The sequence below is a fragment of the Chiloscyllium plagiosum genome, chromosome 1, assembly GCF_004010195.1.
Source record: "Chiloscyllium plagiosum isolate BGI_BamShark_2017 chromosome 1, ASM401019v2, whole genome shotgun sequence".
Taxonomy (NCBI): domain Eukaryota; kingdom Metazoa; phylum Chordata; class Chondrichthyes; order Orectolobiformes; family Hemiscylliidae; genus Chiloscyllium; species Chiloscyllium plagiosum.
The window spans coordinates 144,960,477-144,982,526 of NC_057710.1; the positions used below are offsets into that span (position 1 = coordinate 144,960,477).

Consider the following 22,050-nt stretch of genomic DNA (forward strand, 5'->3'; position numbering starts at 1 on the left):
AGTAATCTGCCTTCCTGTTCTTGCCACCAAAGTGGATAACCATACATTTATCCACATTAAACTGCATCTGCCATGCATTTGACCACTCACCTAACCTGTCCAGGTCACCCCGTAATCTCCTAACATCCTCCTCACCTTTCACCCTGCCACCCAGCTTAGTATCATCAGCAAATTTGCTAATGTCATTACTAATACCATCTTCTATATCATTAACATATATTGTGAAAAGCTGCAGTCCCAGCACTGATCCCTGCAGTACCCCACTGGTCACTGCCTGCCTTTCCGAAATGGAGCCGTTTATCACTACTCTTTGTTTCCCATCAGCCAACCAACTTTCAATCCAAGTTAGCACTTTGCCCCCAATACCATGTGCCCTAATTTTGCTCACTAAAGTACGTGTGGCTTGTGCTCAACTTCAAGAAGGACAGCCCCCTTGCCAACTTTGCAAATAAATCTTCCATGCGAGGGACTGGGTGTTTATCCAACCATTAAAAGTGATTTACCATTTGTTTAAAATGCCCACAAAGGTGTAGTGACACATCTGGCTTCACAGTTGCGACAACTGATGCTGCTCATTCTGCAAACTGAAGTAGTGTAATGATTCATTCACTTTCCAGCGTTCTGATTTCTGCCTCTACTTAGAACATAGAACATAGAATAGTGCAGCACAGAACAGGCCCTTCGGCCCTTGATGTTGTGCCGGCCTTTTATCCTACTCCAAGATCAGACTAACCTACATACCCTTCATTGTACTATCTTCAATGTGCCTACCAAGAGTCACATAAATATCCCTAATGTCTCCGACTCTGCTACCACTGCTGGCAGTGCATTCCACGCACCCACCATTCTCTGCGACATCTCCCCTAAATCTTCCTCCAATTACCTTAAAATTATGTCCCCTCGTGATTTCTGCCCTGGGAAAAAGTCTCCAGCTATCTACTCTATTTATGCCTCTCAACATCCTGTACACCACTATCAAGTCACCTCTCATCCTTTTTCACTCCAGTGAGAAAAGCCTTAACTCCCTCAACCTTTCTTCATAAGACATGCCCTCCAGTCCAGGCAGCATCCTGGTAAATTACCTATGCACCCTCTCTAAAGCTTCCACATCTTTCCTATCATGAGGCGACCAGAACTGAACACAATATTCCAAGTGTGGTCTCACCAGGGTTCTATAGACCTGTAACATAACCTCGTGGCTCTTAAACTCAACCCCCCTGTTAATGAAAGCCAATACACGATACACCTTAACAACCCTATCAACCTGGGTGGCTACTTTGAGGGATCTATAGACATGGACCCCAAAATCCCTCTGTTCCTCCACACTGCCAAGAATCCTGCCTTTAATCCTTTATTCTGCATTCAAATTTGACCTTCCAAAGTGAACGACTTCGCACCTTTCCAGGTCGAACTCCATCTGCTGCTTATCAGTTCAGCTCTGCATCCCGTCAATGTCCCATTGTGACCTGCAGCAGCCCTCCACACTATCCACAGCTCCACCAACCTTCATCTCATCAGCAAACTTACTAACCAACTCTTCCAATTCCTCAACCAAGTCACTTATAAAAATCACAAAGTGCAGAGGTCCCAGAATCTATCCCTGTGGACCATCAATCATCACTGAACTCCAGGCTGAATACTTTCCATCTACCACCACCCACTGTCTTCTATGGACCAGCCAAGTCTGTATCCAGACAGACAGATTTCCCTGTATCCCATGCCTTTTTACTTTCTGAATGAGGAAACCATGGGGAATCTTATCAAACGCCTTCTAAGATCCATGTACACCACATCCACTGCTCTACCTTTCATCAACATGTTTTGTCACATCCTCAAAGAATTCAATAAGGTCTGTGAGGCATGACCTGCCCCTCACAAAACCATGCTGACTATCTCTAATCAAACTATGGTTTTCCAAGTAATCATAAATCCTGTCTCTCAGAATCCTCTCCAATAAATTGTCCAACACTAACTTGCGCACATAAGGCAAATAGCACTGAGCGAGTCTTGCAGAATTGTGAAGTTGCATCCTGGTCAACATGTAAGTTGACCTTCGCTCCTTGATAGTGCCTCAACCTTCCTGAAAAACTTCCAGGTATTTAATTAGGACCTCAATCAGGCACCCATTTTCTAATAAAAAAATGTTGAACCAATCTGAGTGAATCTTTCTCAACCAATTTTGCTCCATTAAGCTTGGTCCTGAGTCTTTTATTACACTCAGTGGTGACTGAACCAGTTGTTTATTAGAAATCAGAATACAAATTGCACACTCAATCTTTGGGAAGTCATGGTGGCTCAGTGGTTAGCACTGCTGCCTCACAGTACCAGGGATCCCAGTTCAATTCCAGCCTTGGGCAACAGTCTGTGTGGAGTTTGCATATTCTCCCTGTGTCTGCGAAGTTTCCTCCATATGCACTAGTTTCCTCTCACAGTCCAAAGATGTGCAAGTTCGGTGATTGGCCATTGCAAATTGCCCATAGTTTCCAGAAATGTGTAGGTTAGGTGGGTTAGCCATGGGGAATTCTGGGATAAGATCTGGGTAGGATGTTCTTTAGAGAGTCGGTTGGACTTATTGGGCCAAATGGCCTGTTTCCACACTATAGGGATTTTATTTTTAAAAAACTGTAAAGGTTCCCTGGTGTAAGTTCTCAGGTTACCTGAGGTCTTTCGCAAACCTAAGGGTTGGAGTCCAGAGTGAATTTTGTGAAAGACTGGCTCTGCAATCACTGAAATGACCATGCTGGTATCGACCTCCATTATAAACCAGGTGACTCCATAAAATCAGATGTTTATTTTGATTGGTTCTGATTTGGATGTTGCTAATCAATTTAATTGTTCCAAACCAGATGTAGGTAGACTTTCTAGGGCATGCATTCCCTTGGATACCAGTGTATGAGTTCTCATATCAATTTAGGTCTTGTGGGACTCTTTTGCTGTCTCAAATTCATAAACTAGCAGTATCTACACCCAGCCCAGTTCCTAAACGAAGTCTTAACCATTTGGCCAAGGTTTGGCTTTAGTTTGGGGTTTTGCTCTGGGCTGACCTAGAGTCCATCTGTTCAGGATATTCCTGAGTGAGGCGATGTAATTTCCTGCTCTCATGTGATGTTTCCCAAGCTCAGTTAGACTGGGGGTGGTGTCCACCTCCATCAGAATACCCTTCAACTCATGTGCTCTCACGTTTTCCAGTTATCCTGCCAGTTTGAAGAACAGTTGACTTTCAGCTAGTAGGTGCTTTTGCAATGGTTACATCATAAATCCCATGTACCAAACAGTCTCTCAGCATACCATTAAGGGTTAAACCAAAGTCACCTGCTTCTGCCAGTCATCCTACCCTAATCAAAAATCCTGACACAGATTACTCAGGTTCTACAATTGCCGATTAAAGCTGACAGCATCTCAGGATTAGAGGGGGCTTGAGGTCATAATGTTCCTTAACTATGTCCTTCAACTCTTGATAGACTTCCGTGTCTGGTGCCTCAGAGAAAGTTAGACTCCTTATAACAAAAAATGCTGTAGAACCACGGGCTGCCAGCAGAATTACTTGCTGTTTTTCATCTGACCCAATGTCATTCCCTCAGAAAAAGTAACACATTCTTTTCACATGCTGAGCTCAGTCTCCAGTGGCAGGATTGAACGACATGATGCCAGAAATCCTTGTTCCAACTCAAAGACAACAGTTGTGAGTGAATTTCTTCAGTTGCGTACTTTTCTCTCAACGCCACTGACATAACTCTGCAGTGGCCTGTATCCAGTCACCCTTTATTTACATGTGGAGAGTCCTTGACACTGATCCAGCTCCCTCAGAGCCAGCTTTCAGAGTGAGCAGAACCTCGGACACTCCTGTTTATATCTGTCAACTAGGACTCCTTGACTGCACTGGATTAACAGCCCCAATCAGAGAACTAATTTTCTATGATGTCTACCTTGCTGACCTCGTTACAATCACTATTGACATGATACCATTTTCTATAATGTCCAAACAATTCAAGATGGTTTCGCTGCAGTTTGCAAAAACTGTCTGCCTGGCTAGAGACCAGGTACTCTGATTCTGTCAGGTGTGAATACTTGGGTTATAGTGATTGCTGGCAGTGTCTGTGGGAAATATTCTCTCCTAAAATCCTTTCTTTCTTTTAGAATCATAAAGCACCGTGGTATGTCATTTGACACATAGTGCCTGTCCCAGCTCATTGAAAGTGTGATACAATTATATCTGTTAGCTATGTCTGTCAGATGAATTGGCCATACTAAATTGCCCATAGTGTTCGGTAAGGGGTAAATGTAGGGGTATGGGTGGGTTGTGCTTCGGCGGGTCGGTGTGGACTTGTTGGGCCGAAGGGCCTGTTTCCACACTGTAATGTAATGTAATCTAATCTAATCTAGCGGTTTTTCTCTAGTGTTGTAAGTGTTCCTTTTTCAAATAATTATCTACTTCCCTTTTGAAAGTTTTGACAATCTTTTTCCACTACCCTGAGGCAATTCTGCTGTTCTAATTTTCTCAGGCTGTTAGAGGTCCTGTTGTTCACTGACATCAATGTAATTGCTCCTTCTTGGCTTTTACGTTCTCAACATGTGGCTTCAGTTATTTCTGAAATATCATTTCTCATTTCTGCTGTAAGTAATTCAGAAGTTATTAAATCACATATTCAAAATATTTTGCAATGGAGACCAGCAGCTCCTCTTAGCTCTGTAGCAGCCAAAATCCCCATATAGATAAATTGCACAATGTTGCAACACTTTCCTCTTTTACCTTCTTTCCCATCTACCTTGATCCTATATCCTGGAATACTGAATTGCTGATTCTGTCCCTCTCCTGTCCTTGTCTCAGTGACAGCAATGACACCATACCCCAATGTTTTAATATCTGCTCTCAACTCATCTCTCTTGTTTGTCAGATTATTCATATTAAAATAAATACCATTCAGCCTTGCCAACTGTGCCTTAAATGGCCTATAATTTCCATGGTTTTCTGACTCACTTGCTGTCTCTTCTCATTTTGTCCATTCATCTCCCCTTGCTGGCCCTTATCTCAGGATCCCATGCCTCATGCCAAGTTAGTTCAAACCCTCCCCAACTGCATTAATAAACCTCCCCACAGAGCTGCTGGTCTCATTCCAGTCAGGTGCAAACCAATTGTCCACAGAAATGGTCCCTGTGTCCCAGAAATCTAAAGTTATCTCTCCCTCCTGCAATATCGCCCATTCATATGCACTAAACTTGTATTTGTACACTCACTAGCATGTGACGTCGGAGTAGTACAGAGATTACAAGCTTTAGGGTGGTGTTTTTTAATCTACTTCTGAGCTCCATAAGTTCTGCTTGCAGGACCCTATCCCTCTTTCTAACTGTATTGTTGGTACCAATGTGTACGACTGCGGTCTCCATAGGTCTTTCCTCAGAGATAAAATACGATGTATCTTCTATTCACGTAGAAGAGAAGCCCAAATTTGAATAAATGCAACTTCTAGAACATACTGATTATGTTAAATTGGTTTCAGTATTATTTACTAACTATTGTTCATTATACTGTTACATTTAATGTTGGCCACTATGTGCTGAAGATGATCAATGATGGGCTGGTTGAGCATTGTTCGCACACTGACCACTACAGACATTCAAGGTCATGTGCTGTTCAGTATAATCTGCCAGTCATTGGGACATACAACTTGGCATCACACTGGCATAGCACTTATATGTGAGCTATGTAAAATTTTCATTTGGCTTGGAAACACTGTTAATGGAGTAAACACTCCATTGATGTGTTTACTACAAACTAGCAGTGTGAGGCGACCAGTCTTTGGGGCACCCTTCTCTTCCAGGGCAATCAGGGATAGACAGGACACTTTTGAGAGGCAAAAGTGGTTGCTTTAGACTCTTCCAAAAGTTTGCATGATATACAGTAAACAACGATTTCATCAAAGTAGCTTCTATTGTGCAAGATAGTTCTGTATGTATGCGATCTTAGCATTAAGCTTTGACAGTGAACAGATGGTGGGGTTCTATTCGCAAGTTTGCTGATAAGGCTGATCAGAGTGTGACACTGTCAGAATACTAACGCATATACTGACCATTCAACATAGACTTATAGTAGATCGAAGCAGATTTTTCAACTGGCTTATTGAGGAACAGGAGCTTCATTGACTGCTGTATTTTACAGGTCTATTTAAGTTCAAGATGGAGGTCATAAAGGTACACAGTGAAATATACCTTCAATATATCTATGGATTCGAATATGGAAAATGTGTCATTTGGTATGCAAGGGATATGAAGGGGCCTATCTATTTTGGCATACACGATTTGATGAAATGGAATTCGATTGCATGCATTGTTAAGTTCATATTTTTGATGATACAGATTCAGAAAGTGGATGCTTCTATGGTACAGTGATCGAGTGCATGTAAGTGGTATGTTAGTGAACAGCAATGTTGAAAGAGAACACAGACAAAGTATTAATATTGATACTTAGGTCTTACACTATCTTTGCAATATAAGTGAAACTCCTTCATTAAACTGGAGCAGCAGCTTGCTCAACCATTTGGCCAAATCATGTTGTGCAAAATGAGCTACAGATAAAATAGGGCATTGTGACTTGGGCAGCCCATACATGGGTGGCTGCAGTGAACCGTGAAGAAGCATCTTACCATGTACAACTCAGGCAGGTCATCACCTCCAAAAATATCACTGCAAAATGCCCTGAGTTTGGATATGTGTAGTGGTTAGTCCTTTCAATATGAGCTTGGACTATTCAATGATGACAGTGTGCACAATGCTGATGTAGTCATGTTTGCCGGTATGACTACTTAGCTTTATTTGTCAGGCTTGCAGATATGTATGACAGAGTTGGCCTGAATTTCATGCAGTGGTACTAGACATTTGTGTTGCATATGTACATCTGCCAGATTCCACGATATGCATGCATTGCATTTGCTTTCAGGGCTTCGGCATCCTTGTTGAACAATAGTTACAGTGAAATAGCTGGTAGCAAAAGAATTTGAACACAGCAGTTACTTATTCTCATTTAATGGAGAATGTGGACATGCAAAGATAGAAACCATGTGCAACAAGAGTCGCTTTCACACATAGTATGTGAGAGTAACAAACAATCATGATTTTAGATAGAAAGAGCACCCAGTGACATATTAGGAGCTGGATGTCATTCATCCATATCACATGAGTAAAATTATTTTACCTTAGTATTTTTTGATAGATATTTTACATCAGATAAAATAATTATTTGTGTAAAACAGGAAAACAGAAGAAACCTTCACAAATTCAAAGCCTTCTTCCCAATTTCTATTGTAATAGAAAATATCTGCTCTGTAATGAAGTTGCTAAACATAGATATAAAGAGAAATTTTATATATTATTTTATGTAACTTTCATTTTTTAAGAACGGCATTCACAGCTAGATGCCTGACTTGCTGGTAACCTAGGTCAGAAAATCATCCTGCTTTGGATGTAAACCTATGGGGCATGTGCCAGAAATATACATTTTTAAAACTGACCCAACATCATGCTAAACAAATCTCTTTCATGAGGTGATTGAAAGGACAGTACAAATTTCAATGGGAACTCAGTGTTTTGCAAAGCAGAGAGGCATTATCTTAGGCAAATTTATTACTTACGCTTATATCTTCCAGATCCAAATGGTTGAGAATAATGTTGTTGCGTTTCCAAATGATTGGAGGCCTTAGGATCCCCTGAATGGAACATGTTAGGACTGCACTTTGTCCTGCTGTTGCTGAGGTGATGCTCACTTTCTGTCCTTCTGCCAGTTTCAGTTGAATCACCTCTGGAAGAGTGACAATGTTTTTTAGGTTAAGTAATATTGCCTGGCCAAATAATCAAAACTTTCTATAGTTTTTGGCTAGGTTATATTGCTAGCACAATATACCGGTATTTGCTGCACTCCAAATGATTAAACTGTACTGGAAATACATGTTGAAGTTAACTTCTTCACTCCTGCACAACTCCATCTGAAGTAATATGCCTTCACAAATGATGTTAATTTAGCAACACAAAAATTTTAAATTGACCACGGCTTCAAGCTTTTGGAAGTTTTCTGCTGTCTTTTGAATGTCCTTTGGGTATGATACAGAATTATAGTCTCCCTACACTGCGGAAGCAGGCTTTTCCACTATCGAGTCCACACCAATCCTCAAAAGAGCATCTCACCCATACTATGGCCAAGTTAGCATAACCAGTCCATGAAACCAGCCATTTTTAAACTGTGGGAGGAAACCGGAGCACCCGGAGAGAACACCGTCTCTGGGAAATTGTGCAAATTTCACACAGTTGCCCAAGGTGGCATTGAAATGGGATCCCTGGCACTGTGAGGTGGCATTGCTAACCACTATGCCACCCCTCTCTATCTGAAGCAAAATGTTTTCAAATATTATACTGGTTTAGCAAAACAGAAACAACATATGGGGGTTAGGAGGATGAGCCCTCAGAAATGTAGGGTTATAGTGAAGGGGGTAGGTGTGGGTGAGATTCTCTTTGGAGAGTTAGTGTGAACTTCATGAGCAGAAAGGCCTGCTTCCACTCCGTAGGGATACCATGATGCTATACCACATCTAGAAAACTTTCAAAAGCTTGAAGCAGTGATCAGTTTAGAACTTTTGTTTTGTTAAACAAATATCATTTCTGAAAGCATATTGCTCAGATGTAGAATTGTGGAGGAGAGAGGAAATTAATTTCAACACATACTTCTAGTACAGTTTAATCATTTAGAGTTGCAGCAAATTCCAGTATATTCCACTAGCAATGTAAATTAGCTAAATTCTGACCTGTGAAAAAATCAGGGAAAGCAAGCAAAACCAAATCAGCATCACAATCACTGGATCAGTAATATAGTGAAATTAAAACATTTAATGACCTTCAAAATTGCTTCACCAATAACAGCTCTTTGACATCAAGTTTATAACTTTTAAAAAATTACAATTTATTATTAAAAATGTAACTTTATCAGAACAAATTGCTAGTTTGAGAATGGTTTTAGTGATGAGTATCAGGTTTTCATGAAATACTTTGATGATGGGTTGTATTCAATAGGAAGGACCGTATCCTGCTGGAATTTTGAAATCGCCAGTCAATGAAAATAGCTTCAGCTTCTGGATACTTTTACTTATTTCTGATAGAGTCATTGAGTCATGGAGATGTACAGCATGGAAACAGACCCTTTGGTCCACCTCGTCCATGCCGACCAGACATCCTGACCTAATCTAGTTGCATTTGCCAGCAGTTGGCCCATATACTTCCTATTCATATACCCATCCAAATGCCTTTTAAATGTTGCAAATGTACCACCCTCTGCGTGAAAAAGTTGTCCCTTTTACACCATTCCCCTCCCATCCTGAACCAATGACCTCTAGTTTTGGACTCCCCCACTCCAGGGAAAAGACCTTGTCTGTTTATCCTATCCAAGCCTCTCATGATTTTATAAACCTCTACAAGGTCACCCATTAGCCTCCGATGCTCCAGGGAAAACAGCCCCAGCCTATTCAGCCTCTCCCTATAGCTCAAAGCCTCCAACCCTGGCAACATCCTTGTAAGTATTTTCAGAACCCTTTCAAGTTTCACAACATCATTCCGATAGGAAGTAGACCAGAATTGCACGCAATATTCCAAATGTGGCCTAACCAATATCCTGTACAGCCGCAACATGACTTACCAATCCATCTACTCAATACTCTGACCAATAAAGGAAAGCATACCAAAAGCCTTCTTCACTATCCTATCTACCTGCGACTCAAGTTTTAAGGAACTATGAACCTGCACTCCAAGGTCTCTTTGTTCAGTAATACTCCCTGGGACCTTACCATTAAGTGCATAAGTCCTGCTATGATTTGCATTTCCAAAATGCAGCACCTCACATTTATCTAAATTAAACTCCATCAGCCACTTCTCAGCACACTGGCCCATCTGATCAAGATCCCATTGTACTCTGAGGTAACCTTCTTCACTGTGCACTACACCTCCAATGTTGGTGTCATCTACAAACTTACTAACTGTATCTCCTATGTTCACATCCAAATCATTTATATAAATGATGAAAAGTAGTGGACCCAGCACCGATCCTTGTGGCACCCCGCTGGTCACAGGCCTCCAGTCTGAAAAGCAACCCTCCACCACCACCCTCTGTCTTCTACATTTGAGCCAGTTCTGTATCCAAATGGCTAGTTCGCCTTATAATTCTTGAGATCTAACCTTGCTAAACCAGTCTCCCATGGGGAACCTTGTCGAATGCCTTAATGAAGTCCATATAGATCATGACCACCTCTCTGCCCTCATCAATCCTCTTTGTTGTTTCTTTATAAAACTCAATCAAGTTCATGAGACATGATTTTCCATGTACAAAGCCACGTTGACTATCTCTAATCAGTCCTTGCCTTTCCAAATACATGTATATCCTGTCTCTTGTGATTCCCTCCAACTTGCCCACTATTGATGTCAGGCTTATCAGTCTATAGTTCCCTGGCTTTCCCTTATCATCTTTCTTAAATAGCCAACCTCCAGTTTTCCAGCACCTCACCTGTGACTATCAATGATACAATTATCTCAGCAAGGGGACAAGTGATCACTTCCCCAGCTTCCCACAGAATTCTAGGGTACACCTGATTAGCTCCTGGGGATATATCCACTTTTATGTGTTTGAAGACATCCAGCAGCTCCTTCTCTGCAGTATAGACATTTTCCAAGATGTCGCTATCTATTTCCTTACATTCTATATCTTCCATGTCCTTCTCCACAGTAAACACTGATGCAAAAATACTCATTCAATATCTCCCCCATTTCCTGCAGCTCCACACGTAGGCCGCCTTGCTGATCTTTGAGGGGCCCTATTCTCTCCCTCGTGGCCCTTTTGTCCTTAATGTATTTGTAAAAACCCTTTGGTTCTCCTTAATTCTACTTGCCAAAGCTATCTCATGTCCCCTTTTTGCCCTCCTGATTTCCCTCTTAAGTATACGCCTACTACCTTTATACTCTTCTAAGGATTCACTCGATCTATCCTGTCTATACCTGACATATGCTTCCTTCTTTTTCTTAACCGAAACCTCAATTTTTCTAATCATCCAGCATTTCCTATACCTACCAGCCTTTCCTTTCGCACTAACAGGAATATACGGTCTCTCGTTATCTCATTTTCCAGCCGTTCCTTTACCTGCGAACATCTGTCCCCTATCAGCTTTTGGAAGTTCTTGCCTAATACCTACAAACTAGCCTTTCTCCAATTTAGAATTTCAACTTTTAGATCCAGTCTATCCTTTTCCACACTATTTTAAAACAGAATTATGGTCGCTGGCCCCAAAGTGCTCCCCCACTGACCCCTCAGTCACCTGCCCCGCCTTATTTCCCAAGAGTAGGTCAAACTTTGCACCTTCTCTAGTAGGTACATCCAAATACTGAATCAGAAAGCTTTCTTGTACACACTTAAATTCCTCTCCATCTAAACCCTTAACACTATGACAGTTAAAATCCCCTACCATAACTACCCTATTATTCTTAATGATAACAGAATTCTCCTTAGAAGTTTGTTTCTCAATTTCCCTTTGACTATTAGGGGGTCTATAATACAATCCCAATAAAGTGATCATCCCTTTCTTGTTTCTCAGTTCCATTCAAATAACTTCCCTGGATGTATTCCCAGAAATATCCTCCCTAAGTACAGCTGTAGTGGTATCCTTTATCAAAAACACCACTCCCCCTCCTCTGTTGTCTCCCTTTCTGTCCTTCCTGTAGCATTTGTACCCTGGAACATTAAGCTGCCAGTCCTGCCCATCCCTGAGCCATGTTTCTGTAATTGCTATGATATCCCAGTCTCATGTTCCTAAACATGCCCTGAGTTCATCTGCCTTTTCTGTTCAGCCCCTTGCATTGAAGTAAATGTAATTTAAGTGATCAGTCCTACCTTGTTCTCTGCTTTATTCCTGACTGCCCCAGCTGTTTGACTCACACCTTTTTCCAACCGCGCCTGTCTCAGATTGAACTCTTTCCTCACTATCTCCCTGGGTCCCACACAACCCCACCACCTCCCCCCCAATATTACTAGCTTAAGTCGTCCCAAGCAGCTCTAGCAAATCTCCCTGCTGGTATATTAATTCCCTTCTAATTCAGGTGCAATCCATCCTTCTTATACAGGTCACTTCTACTCCAGAAGCAATTCCAATGATCCAAAAATGTGAACCTGTCTCCCATGCACCAGCTCCTCAGCCACACATTCAACTACTCTATCCTCCTATTCCTACCCTCACTAGCTCGTAGTACAGAGAGTAATCCAGATATTACCACCTTCGGTGACCTTCTTTTTAAATTCCTGCCTCACTTTTTATATTCTACCTTCAGAATCTCAACCTTTCCCCTTCCTATGTCAGTGGCTCCAATGTGCACAATGACCTCTTCCCTTTGAGAACATTCTGCACCCTCTCTTTGGGGTTCTTTTCTCAGAACCTTCAACATGTTCATAACTGGAGAATAATAGCTTCCCAGTTCAACAGCTTCTAAAGCAAAACTGCCTCCTTCCTAAACCCAGTCAGAGCCATTGTTTTCTCTCTTCTTTTCAATATTCTCTGTGGTTGGCTGGTAAGTACTTGCCTACTTTGACCGACCATTTCAACATCCAAAAGACTGCCAGTCTATGTGCATAATAACATTCTGATATTAAATCATCTACAGTGTCCATAAATCGGCAATCAATCTGCAATATCTTTCCAGGCTAGTTCCAAACAGGAAATAACAATCTCCAGCATCAGGGCAGTGAGAGATCCCCTGTTCAAATGATTTGAATTTCTGGATCCTTAAAAAGTTCATTAGAGAATTATTTTGATTAAACCACTTCCCTCTTGCTGTGATTACAAATCCACAGCAATTTTCAGTCATCTTGTGAATTCCTTGACTTGTCGAATATGATGTCTTTAGTTTGCTACTTTCTATGAAAAGCTGACTCCAGAGACTTACGATTATCTTCCAACTTGGTGGTCACATGGACAACAGCAATCTGTTGTTTCTTTTTGAAGTTCAAATCTGGTTTCCAAAAATGACCTTCATCATCATTTGATTGTGATGCAATATAAGTTATCCACCCAATTCTCCCAACATATTGGTTTAATTCAGCAACAATCCTACTGTGTCTCTTAATCCTTACATTCTTGCTAGATCAGCAAAGACGTGAAATGTGTAAAATATTTTCAAAGGGGAACTCGCATCATGTACAGTCTTTCTGGATATGTGGCCTAACTCTGGACACTGTCATCCTAGTAAGGTATAAATTACAACGTAGCAATAATCCATTGATACGTTTGGATGACTTCATACAATAGATAGGCTGTATCCAAGAATAGGAGACTATATCATTCTTAAAATAATTGACCCTGTCTCCTTGGCTTGTTAACTTAATCCATGTTGCCATCTGCCATAGCCAAAGGCTGATTCATCTTTGTATATTAATTGTTCCACACCAGGCTATGCCAGCAGATTGACTATCACTGTTGGAGAATTTATATTCTGTCAAAGAGTGAAACTTTTCATCTTTTTCAAGATTTTAAGCTCTCTTTATTTTTAATAGCTTCTATGTTACTTAGCTTTGAGAACTGAAAAGAGGCTTCAACTACCAAATCCTGAATGATTCCCTTTTCCTAATAATGGCAATTGGGATTTGCACTTCTAACTTTAGTGAACCCAGTCCTTCATCTCCATTTCACGCGTACAGAGTTCTGTCCAATGTATGTGGTGGAAGATGGAGGTCTTTTGTATTCTTCACTTTTTTTTTCAAAAATGCTGTTGTTCAAATGTTTAACTGCAACTTACAGTTTCAAATTTTAAAAAATGAGAAAAATAAAAGAAAAATAATAATGGTCTCAACATGCGTCCACCCTCAAGAGAATGAAACACTATTTCAATAGTGTATTTCATGACATGGTTAATACTACTTGATTGACACAGAAGACGCAAATCACATAGCCATCCAATTCTTGCTCCCACCAGATTCTTAACTGCAATAGCACTTTTTTGGTTATGATCTTAAATTTTCAGCAGTTTACATTCAGGACAAAGCATCAGCAATTACATTTTCTTTCCCTGAAATACTTATCATTTTTCTGTTAAAAGGCTGCAACAACAAATTCCAATGGAACAATCTTAAGAGTTTTAGTTTTAAATCTCTCAATAAAAGTTAACAGATTACGATCTGTAAAATCTGAAGTGTCATGGCTTCCAGGTTAAATACAAACTTCAAATTATTGAAGAGCGGCCAATACTGCCAATGCATCCATTTCCACCATGGAATACCTTTTCCATTGTTGGTGCAAGTTCTTTGTCATCATGTTGGAGAACTGTTCCAATCCCCAAATCACTAGCATTTACTATTAGCTTAAACATCTTGTTAAATTGTGGTTAATTCAGGTTCATTTGTTAAGACTGCTTTCAACTTTTCATAGGCTGCCTAGCATTTTGTTGGCCATACCATTTTTGTCTGTTATACAGTCATAGAGTCATAGAGTCCGACAGCATGGAGACAGGCCCTTCCGCCAAACTGGTCCGCCTACGCTAACCCCATTTGTCTGCCCTTTGCCCATATTCTTCTCAACCGTCCCTATCCACGTATTTGTCCAAATGCCTTTTAAATGGTGGAAATGTACCTGCCTCAGCCCCTTCCATTAACAACTCACTCTCTATGCATATCATACACTGTGTAAAAATGTTGCCCCTCGGGTTCCCATTTATTTTTTCCCCTTGAACCATAAACTGATGCCCTCTCGACCTTGATTCCCTAACACGGGTCAAAAGGACTGAGTACATTCACCCTATCCATGCCTATCATGACCTTATACACTTCTACAAGAGTCCCCTTCAGTCTCCTACACTGTAAAGAATGAAGTCCTAGCTTGCCCAAACTCTCCCTATAACCCAGTCTCCATGTTGGTTAAGGACATGGCTACTGCACTAAAATCAGGCACAAAATTCCAATAAAATATGCACATTTCCAAAAAATCTCATTATTTCATTTTAGGAGTAGAGAAGTCAATCAAAATTCTTAATGTTGCTGTTTTGGCTGATATTTGCCCTTTCACTACAAGATGTCACAAATTCAGCACTTTTGCTTCTGAAAATTTATTTTTTGTTGGATTTAATACCAACCCAGCCAACTATTACTGTTCAACAAGTTTTCTAACTGTTCTACGTGCTCCTTCTAAATATAACTGTACACAATATCAAGTAAACAATACTTTAGTTATAAGGCGAAAGTGAGGACTGCAGATGCTGGAGGTTAGAGTCAAAGAGTGTGGTGCTGGAAAAGCACAGAGGTCAGGCAGCATCCAAGGAGCAGGAGATTAGATGTTTTGGGCAAAAGCCCTTCTACAGGAATGAGTCCCTCATTTCTGATGAAGGGCTTTTGCCCAAAACATTGATTCTCCTGCTCCACGGATGCTACTTTAGTTATAACTCTGTTTGATAATGACTAAAACATGACTGGAGTTTTGTTAAATTCAAATGGCATAACCTTGCATTGGTACAACTAATCGGGTGTGAAAGAAGTGGAGATTTCCTTTGCTGTTTTGTTAATAGTATGATCATAGAATCATAGAATTCGCAGGGGGAAGTCATTTGACCCATCATGTCTGTATCAGTTCCAGTTAGTCCCATTATTCAATTCTATCTCCAGAGCCCTCTAAATGCACCACATTCAAATATATATAAGTTCTCTTCTGAAAACTCATTTGGAATCCATCTCCACCACTCTCCCAGGTAATGCATTCCAAGTCTGAACAACTCTCTGAGTAAACAAGTTTCTCCTCATTTCACTCATAGTTCTCATGTCGGCAGTCTTGAAATTATGACGCCGAGTTATTGACATACCAATTAATGGAAACAGAAAATGCTTCTTTTCATTTTCAAAATTGTTCATAATTTTGAACATCTCAATAAGGTCACCTCTTAATCTTCTCTCTGTCAAGCACAATAAAGCCTAATTCCTCTAATTTTTCCATGTCTGTAAAATCCTTCATTCCTGGTGTCATTCTAGTAAATTTTCCTTGTACTCTCTCCAGGGCTTCACCATTATTTCTTAAATAACGTGCTTAGCACTGAATACAATACTCCAGATTTGGTCTGTACCTTTATATCAATTTTAAATGAGAATGATGCATAAACAAGCTTATCAAAGGGAATAGGGTACCAATCCACTGTTCTGATTGCATTCACTTTCCTATCGTCTACACATAATCTAGTTGAACTATTTGATTTAGGAACCAATACCAGTGGAGAACCCAAATTATTCTGGTTTAGTTCAATCAATGCATGTCCAACATATAATGAATTTGTTTTGTTACTTGAACCTGCTTCTCTGAGTTTAACCAATGTGGGCTTTGTTTTATAATGTCTGAATTATCTACATCAATATCATGTTTGGTTAATGTGGTACACCCAACTAAGTACAACTTTGCAAATGTCTTTGTATCTCCTGAGCAATCTCACTATATCTCCTATTGATCTTTCTCTAGGTGTGAAAACACAATTTTCAAAATTCTCTAACATCGCTGAATTTGTTAATTGAATATTGGGAAATTCACTTCAGAAGTTGTCCATTTCTCCTTCATTTTCATCCTTCTATTATCCTCCTCGACTATACTCACTACTTAACACATGCACTTTCTCTACAATAGCACTCTTTCAACATGTTCAAACACATAATTGATTCTTTTTTCCTTTGAATAGGAGTATCAATTAGATTTATCACAAATTTTTTAGCTACTTGATAGGGACCACTTTGGCATTTGAACTGTGCTTTTGGTGGCTTTTAGAATATTATAAAGGCTATTACACCAAAACCTCATCTCTTGCTTTGAAATTTCTAACTGTTGCATGTTTACCTGCCGACTGCTTCATTTGTTTCATGAAATTTTCAGATGTTCTGATGCAACTCTACATGCTCCTGACAAGCATTTTGGAAATGTGGACCCTTACTCTAATATTGAAGATTCATTTCTCTGGTTTAAAACTTATCTCTAATCAGTTATAATGGTCCTTCTATTTCATAGTCATGAACTAATTCAAATGTGCTAAAGCCAGTAAATTTATTTGGAGAATCTCTAGCTGCAAGTTAGAGAAAATCTAGTCATCTTTCCCAAACTTTTGACATTCAGAATAATAGATTTTGGTCATGGGTTTCAGAGGGTGGTGATACATTTCCAAAGCACTTTGGGTCTGTGGATTCTTCACAGTGGATGCTAATTGTTCATCTCCAAGATACTGATACTATCCTGAAAGGGTTTTCATAGGAAGTTTCAGTCTTGATCAGAGTGTACTTCCATTGGTTGGTCATAATGAGTGAAAAGCTGTGTTAGTTTTTCAACCACCACCTTGGTTCTGATTATTCTTAAGGAATAGCCTCTGGAAATTCAGTGGTCACATTCATAATTGTAACAATATTACCATTTCCAGTTCTCACTTTTAGGTGACATGTCTCACAATCCACCTGTACGTGACCAGATGGTTCCTCAAAACCAGGATGGGAATCAGGGGTGTCGGTTTAAGTACATGTCGAGCATTACCTACAACTTGACAATTATGGCAAAGTTTACAAAACTGTACAACCGATGATGTTGCAGCAATGAACTGTACAACCGATGATGAGGCATCCTGTATCTCTTCTTTACAACTTCATCTTCCTGTACTGCTACCATTAGGTCCCTGTGTATTTGCATGCCAACATGTCTCACATCATCTACCCATCTCAGTATATTCCCATTTATCGTGTATTCCCTTTTATTGTTTGACCTCCCTATATGCATGATTCTCACACATATCAGAGTTGGTGGGACTAGTTTATTTTGGGATTATGTTTGGCATGATGTGTCTGTTTCTAAGGTGTATGATTCCATGACTCAATATCATTTTAGAACTTGGAAGCATTCTCAACATTATCCATTACACAGCCCATTCTTGTGTCATCTGCAAATTTTCCATGTGTACCCCCTTCACTCAAGTCCAAATCATTAATGTGTAAAACAAACAGCAGGGGTCCCAACCCACCAATCCCTGCAGAACATCCTTCAAACAGCTTTCTATTCACAAGTCCAGCCATCAACAATTACCCTCTGTTTCCTGTTATTAAGCCAACTTTGGATCCAATTTGACACATTATCCTGCATCCCATGGGTTTTTACTTTTTTGACCAGTCTGCTATGTGGGACTTTGTCAAATGCTTCACTGAAATCTATGTAGACAACATCCATTCCACTACTCTCATTGATCCTCCTTGTCACATCCTCAAATAATTAAATCAAATTTGTAAGGCATGACCTTCCCTTAACGACAGCATGCTGGGTATTCCTGATTAGTCCATCATGTTCTAAATGACAGTTTCTCTAATCTCCTAGGATTGATTCAAACAATTTGCCCACCACTGAAGTAAGACTAACTGACCTCTAATTGTTTGGCACTTCCTTTGCACCCTTTGTAAATAACAGAATTACATTTGCATTCCTCTCTCTTCTGACACCTTACCAGAATCTGGTAGAGATTGAAAAATTATCCTCAGAGCATCTATTATTTCTTCCCGACCTCATTCAACATCCTCGGGAACAATCCATCCAGCCCTGATGACATATCCACTTTCAAGGATTGCAATTCCTTTAACACTTCCTCTCTCATTCAATATTTCATACTGATCCTCTTGAATTATTGTATCTGTACCACCCCTTTCTTTTGTGAATACAGAGACAAAATTTATTTAGAATTCTTCCCGTATCTTTTGTTACTTCACATAAATTCCATTCTTCATCTCTGACAGAGTCAAATGGAGAGTCACAGAGGATGACAGCATGGAAACAGACCCTTCATCCCAAACTGGTCCATGCTGACCATGGTGCTCACTCAGCTAGTTCCAATTGCCTGCATTTGGTCCATATCCCAAACATACTGATTGTGAAACCTGACAGCTCTCTTCACCTTTGTTGGAAATTCCAGCAAACGGTAAACTGCTTCTTGCAGCTGGATAAATACTCAATCCCTCACATTGAAGACTTGTCTGCAAGGTTGGTAGGGTGGGGCTGTCCTTTATGAAGTTGAACATGAGGCAGACCTACCTGCAATTGCAGGTATGAGGAATCACAGAGGTATGCTACAATTACTACCCAGAAGAGTTTAGATCAATATACAAGACTGCCATTCGGGGCATCATCAGCTTGCACCCTTTTCCAGCCAACAATGGAGAATATTTTACAAGCGTTAACCCAAGTTGCCTTTTAACTGGCTGGTGTAATAATAACAGGGAAGACCAATATGAGAACTTGGAGAACTTGGACACGGTGCTTAAACATTTCTCCCAAGTGGACATGTACCTTAGAAGGGAAACATGTGTGTTCCAGACACCCCAAGTTGACCTACTTGTGTTACACAGTTGACAAGACTGGGTTAAACCTGTTGGAGGATAAAGTAAGGGCAATCAAATGAGCCCCAACTTCGACATCTGTTCCGGAGCTTAGGAAATTCATTGGGTTAGCATACCCAAGAAGTAGCCCTAAGGGAAAAACAGCTATTGTCATCTAAGGTGTTGGTCCATTACATTCCCAAGCATGCGTTACAGCTGATAGGCGATGCTTCCCCATATGGCATCAAGGTAGCGTTGGTTCACCTATGCCACAATGGAGAAGAATGCATGTTAGCCTATGCTTCCTGGACTTTGGCTGATGCTGAATGCAAATATGGAGAAGAAAGGTTTGGTGGTTATCTTTAGTATGAAGAAGTTCGACCAGTACTTATACGGGTGGGAATTTGTCACAAAACCCTATTAGGTCTACTGAAGGAAGACAAAGTGGTGCCACTCATAGCTTCTGATAGACTTAGTGGAGGCAATGGCCTAGTGGTATTATAACTGGATTGTTAGCTCTGGGTTTGAATCCCGCCAGGTGGTGGAAACTGAATTCAATAAATATCTGGAATTAAGAATCCAATGATAGCTATGATTCCATTGCTGATTGTTGGATAAGCCCATTTGGTTCACTAATGTCTCTTAGGGAAAGAAACTGCCATCCTTGCCTGGTCTGGCCTATACGTGACTCCAGACCCACAGTTGACTCTCAACTGCACTCTTGGCAATTAGGGATGGGCAATAAATGCCGCCTGGTCAGTGACGCCCTCATCTCATGAATGAATAAAGATGAAGAAAAAAAGAATTCAGTGGTGGATCCTTATTTTCAGCACGTACAATTTAGAACACCTTCCTGGATGCCAAGTAACTAATGCGGATGTCTTGAACTGCCTCCCATTGGCAGAACTCCACCAATGGTGCCTCCCCTGGAATGGACCATTTTGGTTGAAACCTCCTGGACACCCTTCCAGTCCCCGCGAACAATATCTGACTGTGGATATAAAAAGATCCAGCCCGAGCGAAACCAAAGCAGCTGGTGGACAGCTGAAGGGCTATCACTAGAAAACTCTCTGGGCCTGACAAGACCAGAACGCCATAGAAGATGGCACATTACTATGGGGAGCAAGCATCATGAGTAAAGCTCACCGCCAGATACTGGCTGAACTCCACCAGTGTCATCCAACGGTTTCCAAGGTGAAGATGCTAGCAAAAGGCTATGTCTGCTGGCTGGTGTTGGTTGCTGACATAGCTGCATTGGTGGGACAGTGTCCAGATAATCAATGATGACAAAAGTTGCCACTGGCAATTTGTGGGAATGGCTGGGTAAATCCGGCAATCGGTTGCATGGCAACTCTGTCGATCCTTTCATGGACTCAATGCTCCTGGTCATTGTGGACGCCCATTCAAAGTGATTGGAAGAGCATAAAGCTCATTCAGCAACCTCAGGGACGATGATTGAGAAGCTGTGAACATTGTTATGATACATGGATTCCTGGAAGTATTGGTCACAGACAATGGGACATTATTTACCTGCAGGGAATTCAGGTATTTCCTAAAGTCCAATGGCATTCGGAAAATAAAGACAGCTCCATACCACCTGTCATAGAATGGTCTAGTGGAAAGAGTGGTCTAAACATTGAGGGAGGTTTAAAGAAGAAACCTACAGCATCAAACCGTCCCAGTTTCTGTGAGGTTATAAGACTGCCCACTCGCAATAATACAGATAGCTTCAGCAGAGTTGCTGATGGGAAGATGACTCTGCATCAGGTTTAACCAGATATTCCCAGACTTGGAGGGCAGGGTGAAATGGTAGCAGGGATACCCAGTATCAGCCATATGCCTCCTCTAAGCGAGAAATTCAAGGGATGAAGTTCGATACTGGAACCATGGAAATGGCCCCATGCGTTAAGGTTGACACAAGGTCAGGTCTCATGATTTACAAAGTTCAGGTCGGTGATACAGTCCTGAACAAACACATGAATCACCTGAAAGCTGTAATCTCGCAAACAGGGCTAGACAAAAAAATACTTGACTCCTCAGAACAGCCAGAAGGCTGCTCAGAAACTGTAGGGTCTCCCCCTCCATCTAATATTAAGAAAACCAAAGAGTCTGAGATGGATGCAGCTTCGATACCAATATCAACTAAAGAAGAGGTGGAAACTCTCCCGAGCTGCCCCAGACACAAGAGGCGGGCTTCAGTCCAGTACACATCGCCTGTGACAGTATCCAAATCAGAGGAATCAGACCTGCGGCAAAAAAAATGCAGTAAAAGCCACAAGCAAAAGTCAAGGCCTCCACCCTGGCCATAAGGGTGAGGGATGCAGTGATTGGAACCAGGTGCACCTTGTTGATTATGAGGTCTTTGATTGGGGTTGTTAACACGGGCCAATCAGAAAGCCCTGGCTGACCAATCTAACAAGGAGACTCCCCAGTGGAGGGCTCTCTATGCGGGAGTCCTCCCCCTTTCTCTCGGGGATCTGGGTGGAGGGTGCTGCACGCAGCAGTCCCCTGCAACCGCAGATTGCGGTGGTTCACGGACTCCCAGCCCAACTGCTTGTTCTGTGGCGCTGTGGAGTCCGTGGACCATGTGTATATTGGGTGTGGGCGTTTGCACTCCCTTTTTGATTTTCTGAAAAACCTTCTCCTCTGTTTCTGGCTGCACTTCAGTCCCACGCTCCTGA

The 22,050-nt window shown here is 41.1% G+C and overlaps 1 protein-coding gene across 3 annotated transcripts in view; it reads right to left on the reverse strand.

Moving 5' to 3' along the window:
• The window catches only part of fstl5 (follistatin-like 5), a 534,185-nt gene that overhangs the window by 155,782 nt on the left and 356,353 nt on the right, over window positions 1–22,050 (reverse strand). For all 3 annotated transcript variants that reach the window (XM_043698761.1, XM_043698740.1, XM_043698750.1), the window contains exon 7: window positions 7,626–7,792. In XM_043698761.1, coding sequence (XP_043554696.1) covers window positions 7,626–7,792 — 167 coding nt within the window. The remainder of the gene's footprint in view (window positions 1–7,625; window positions 7,793–22,050) is intronic.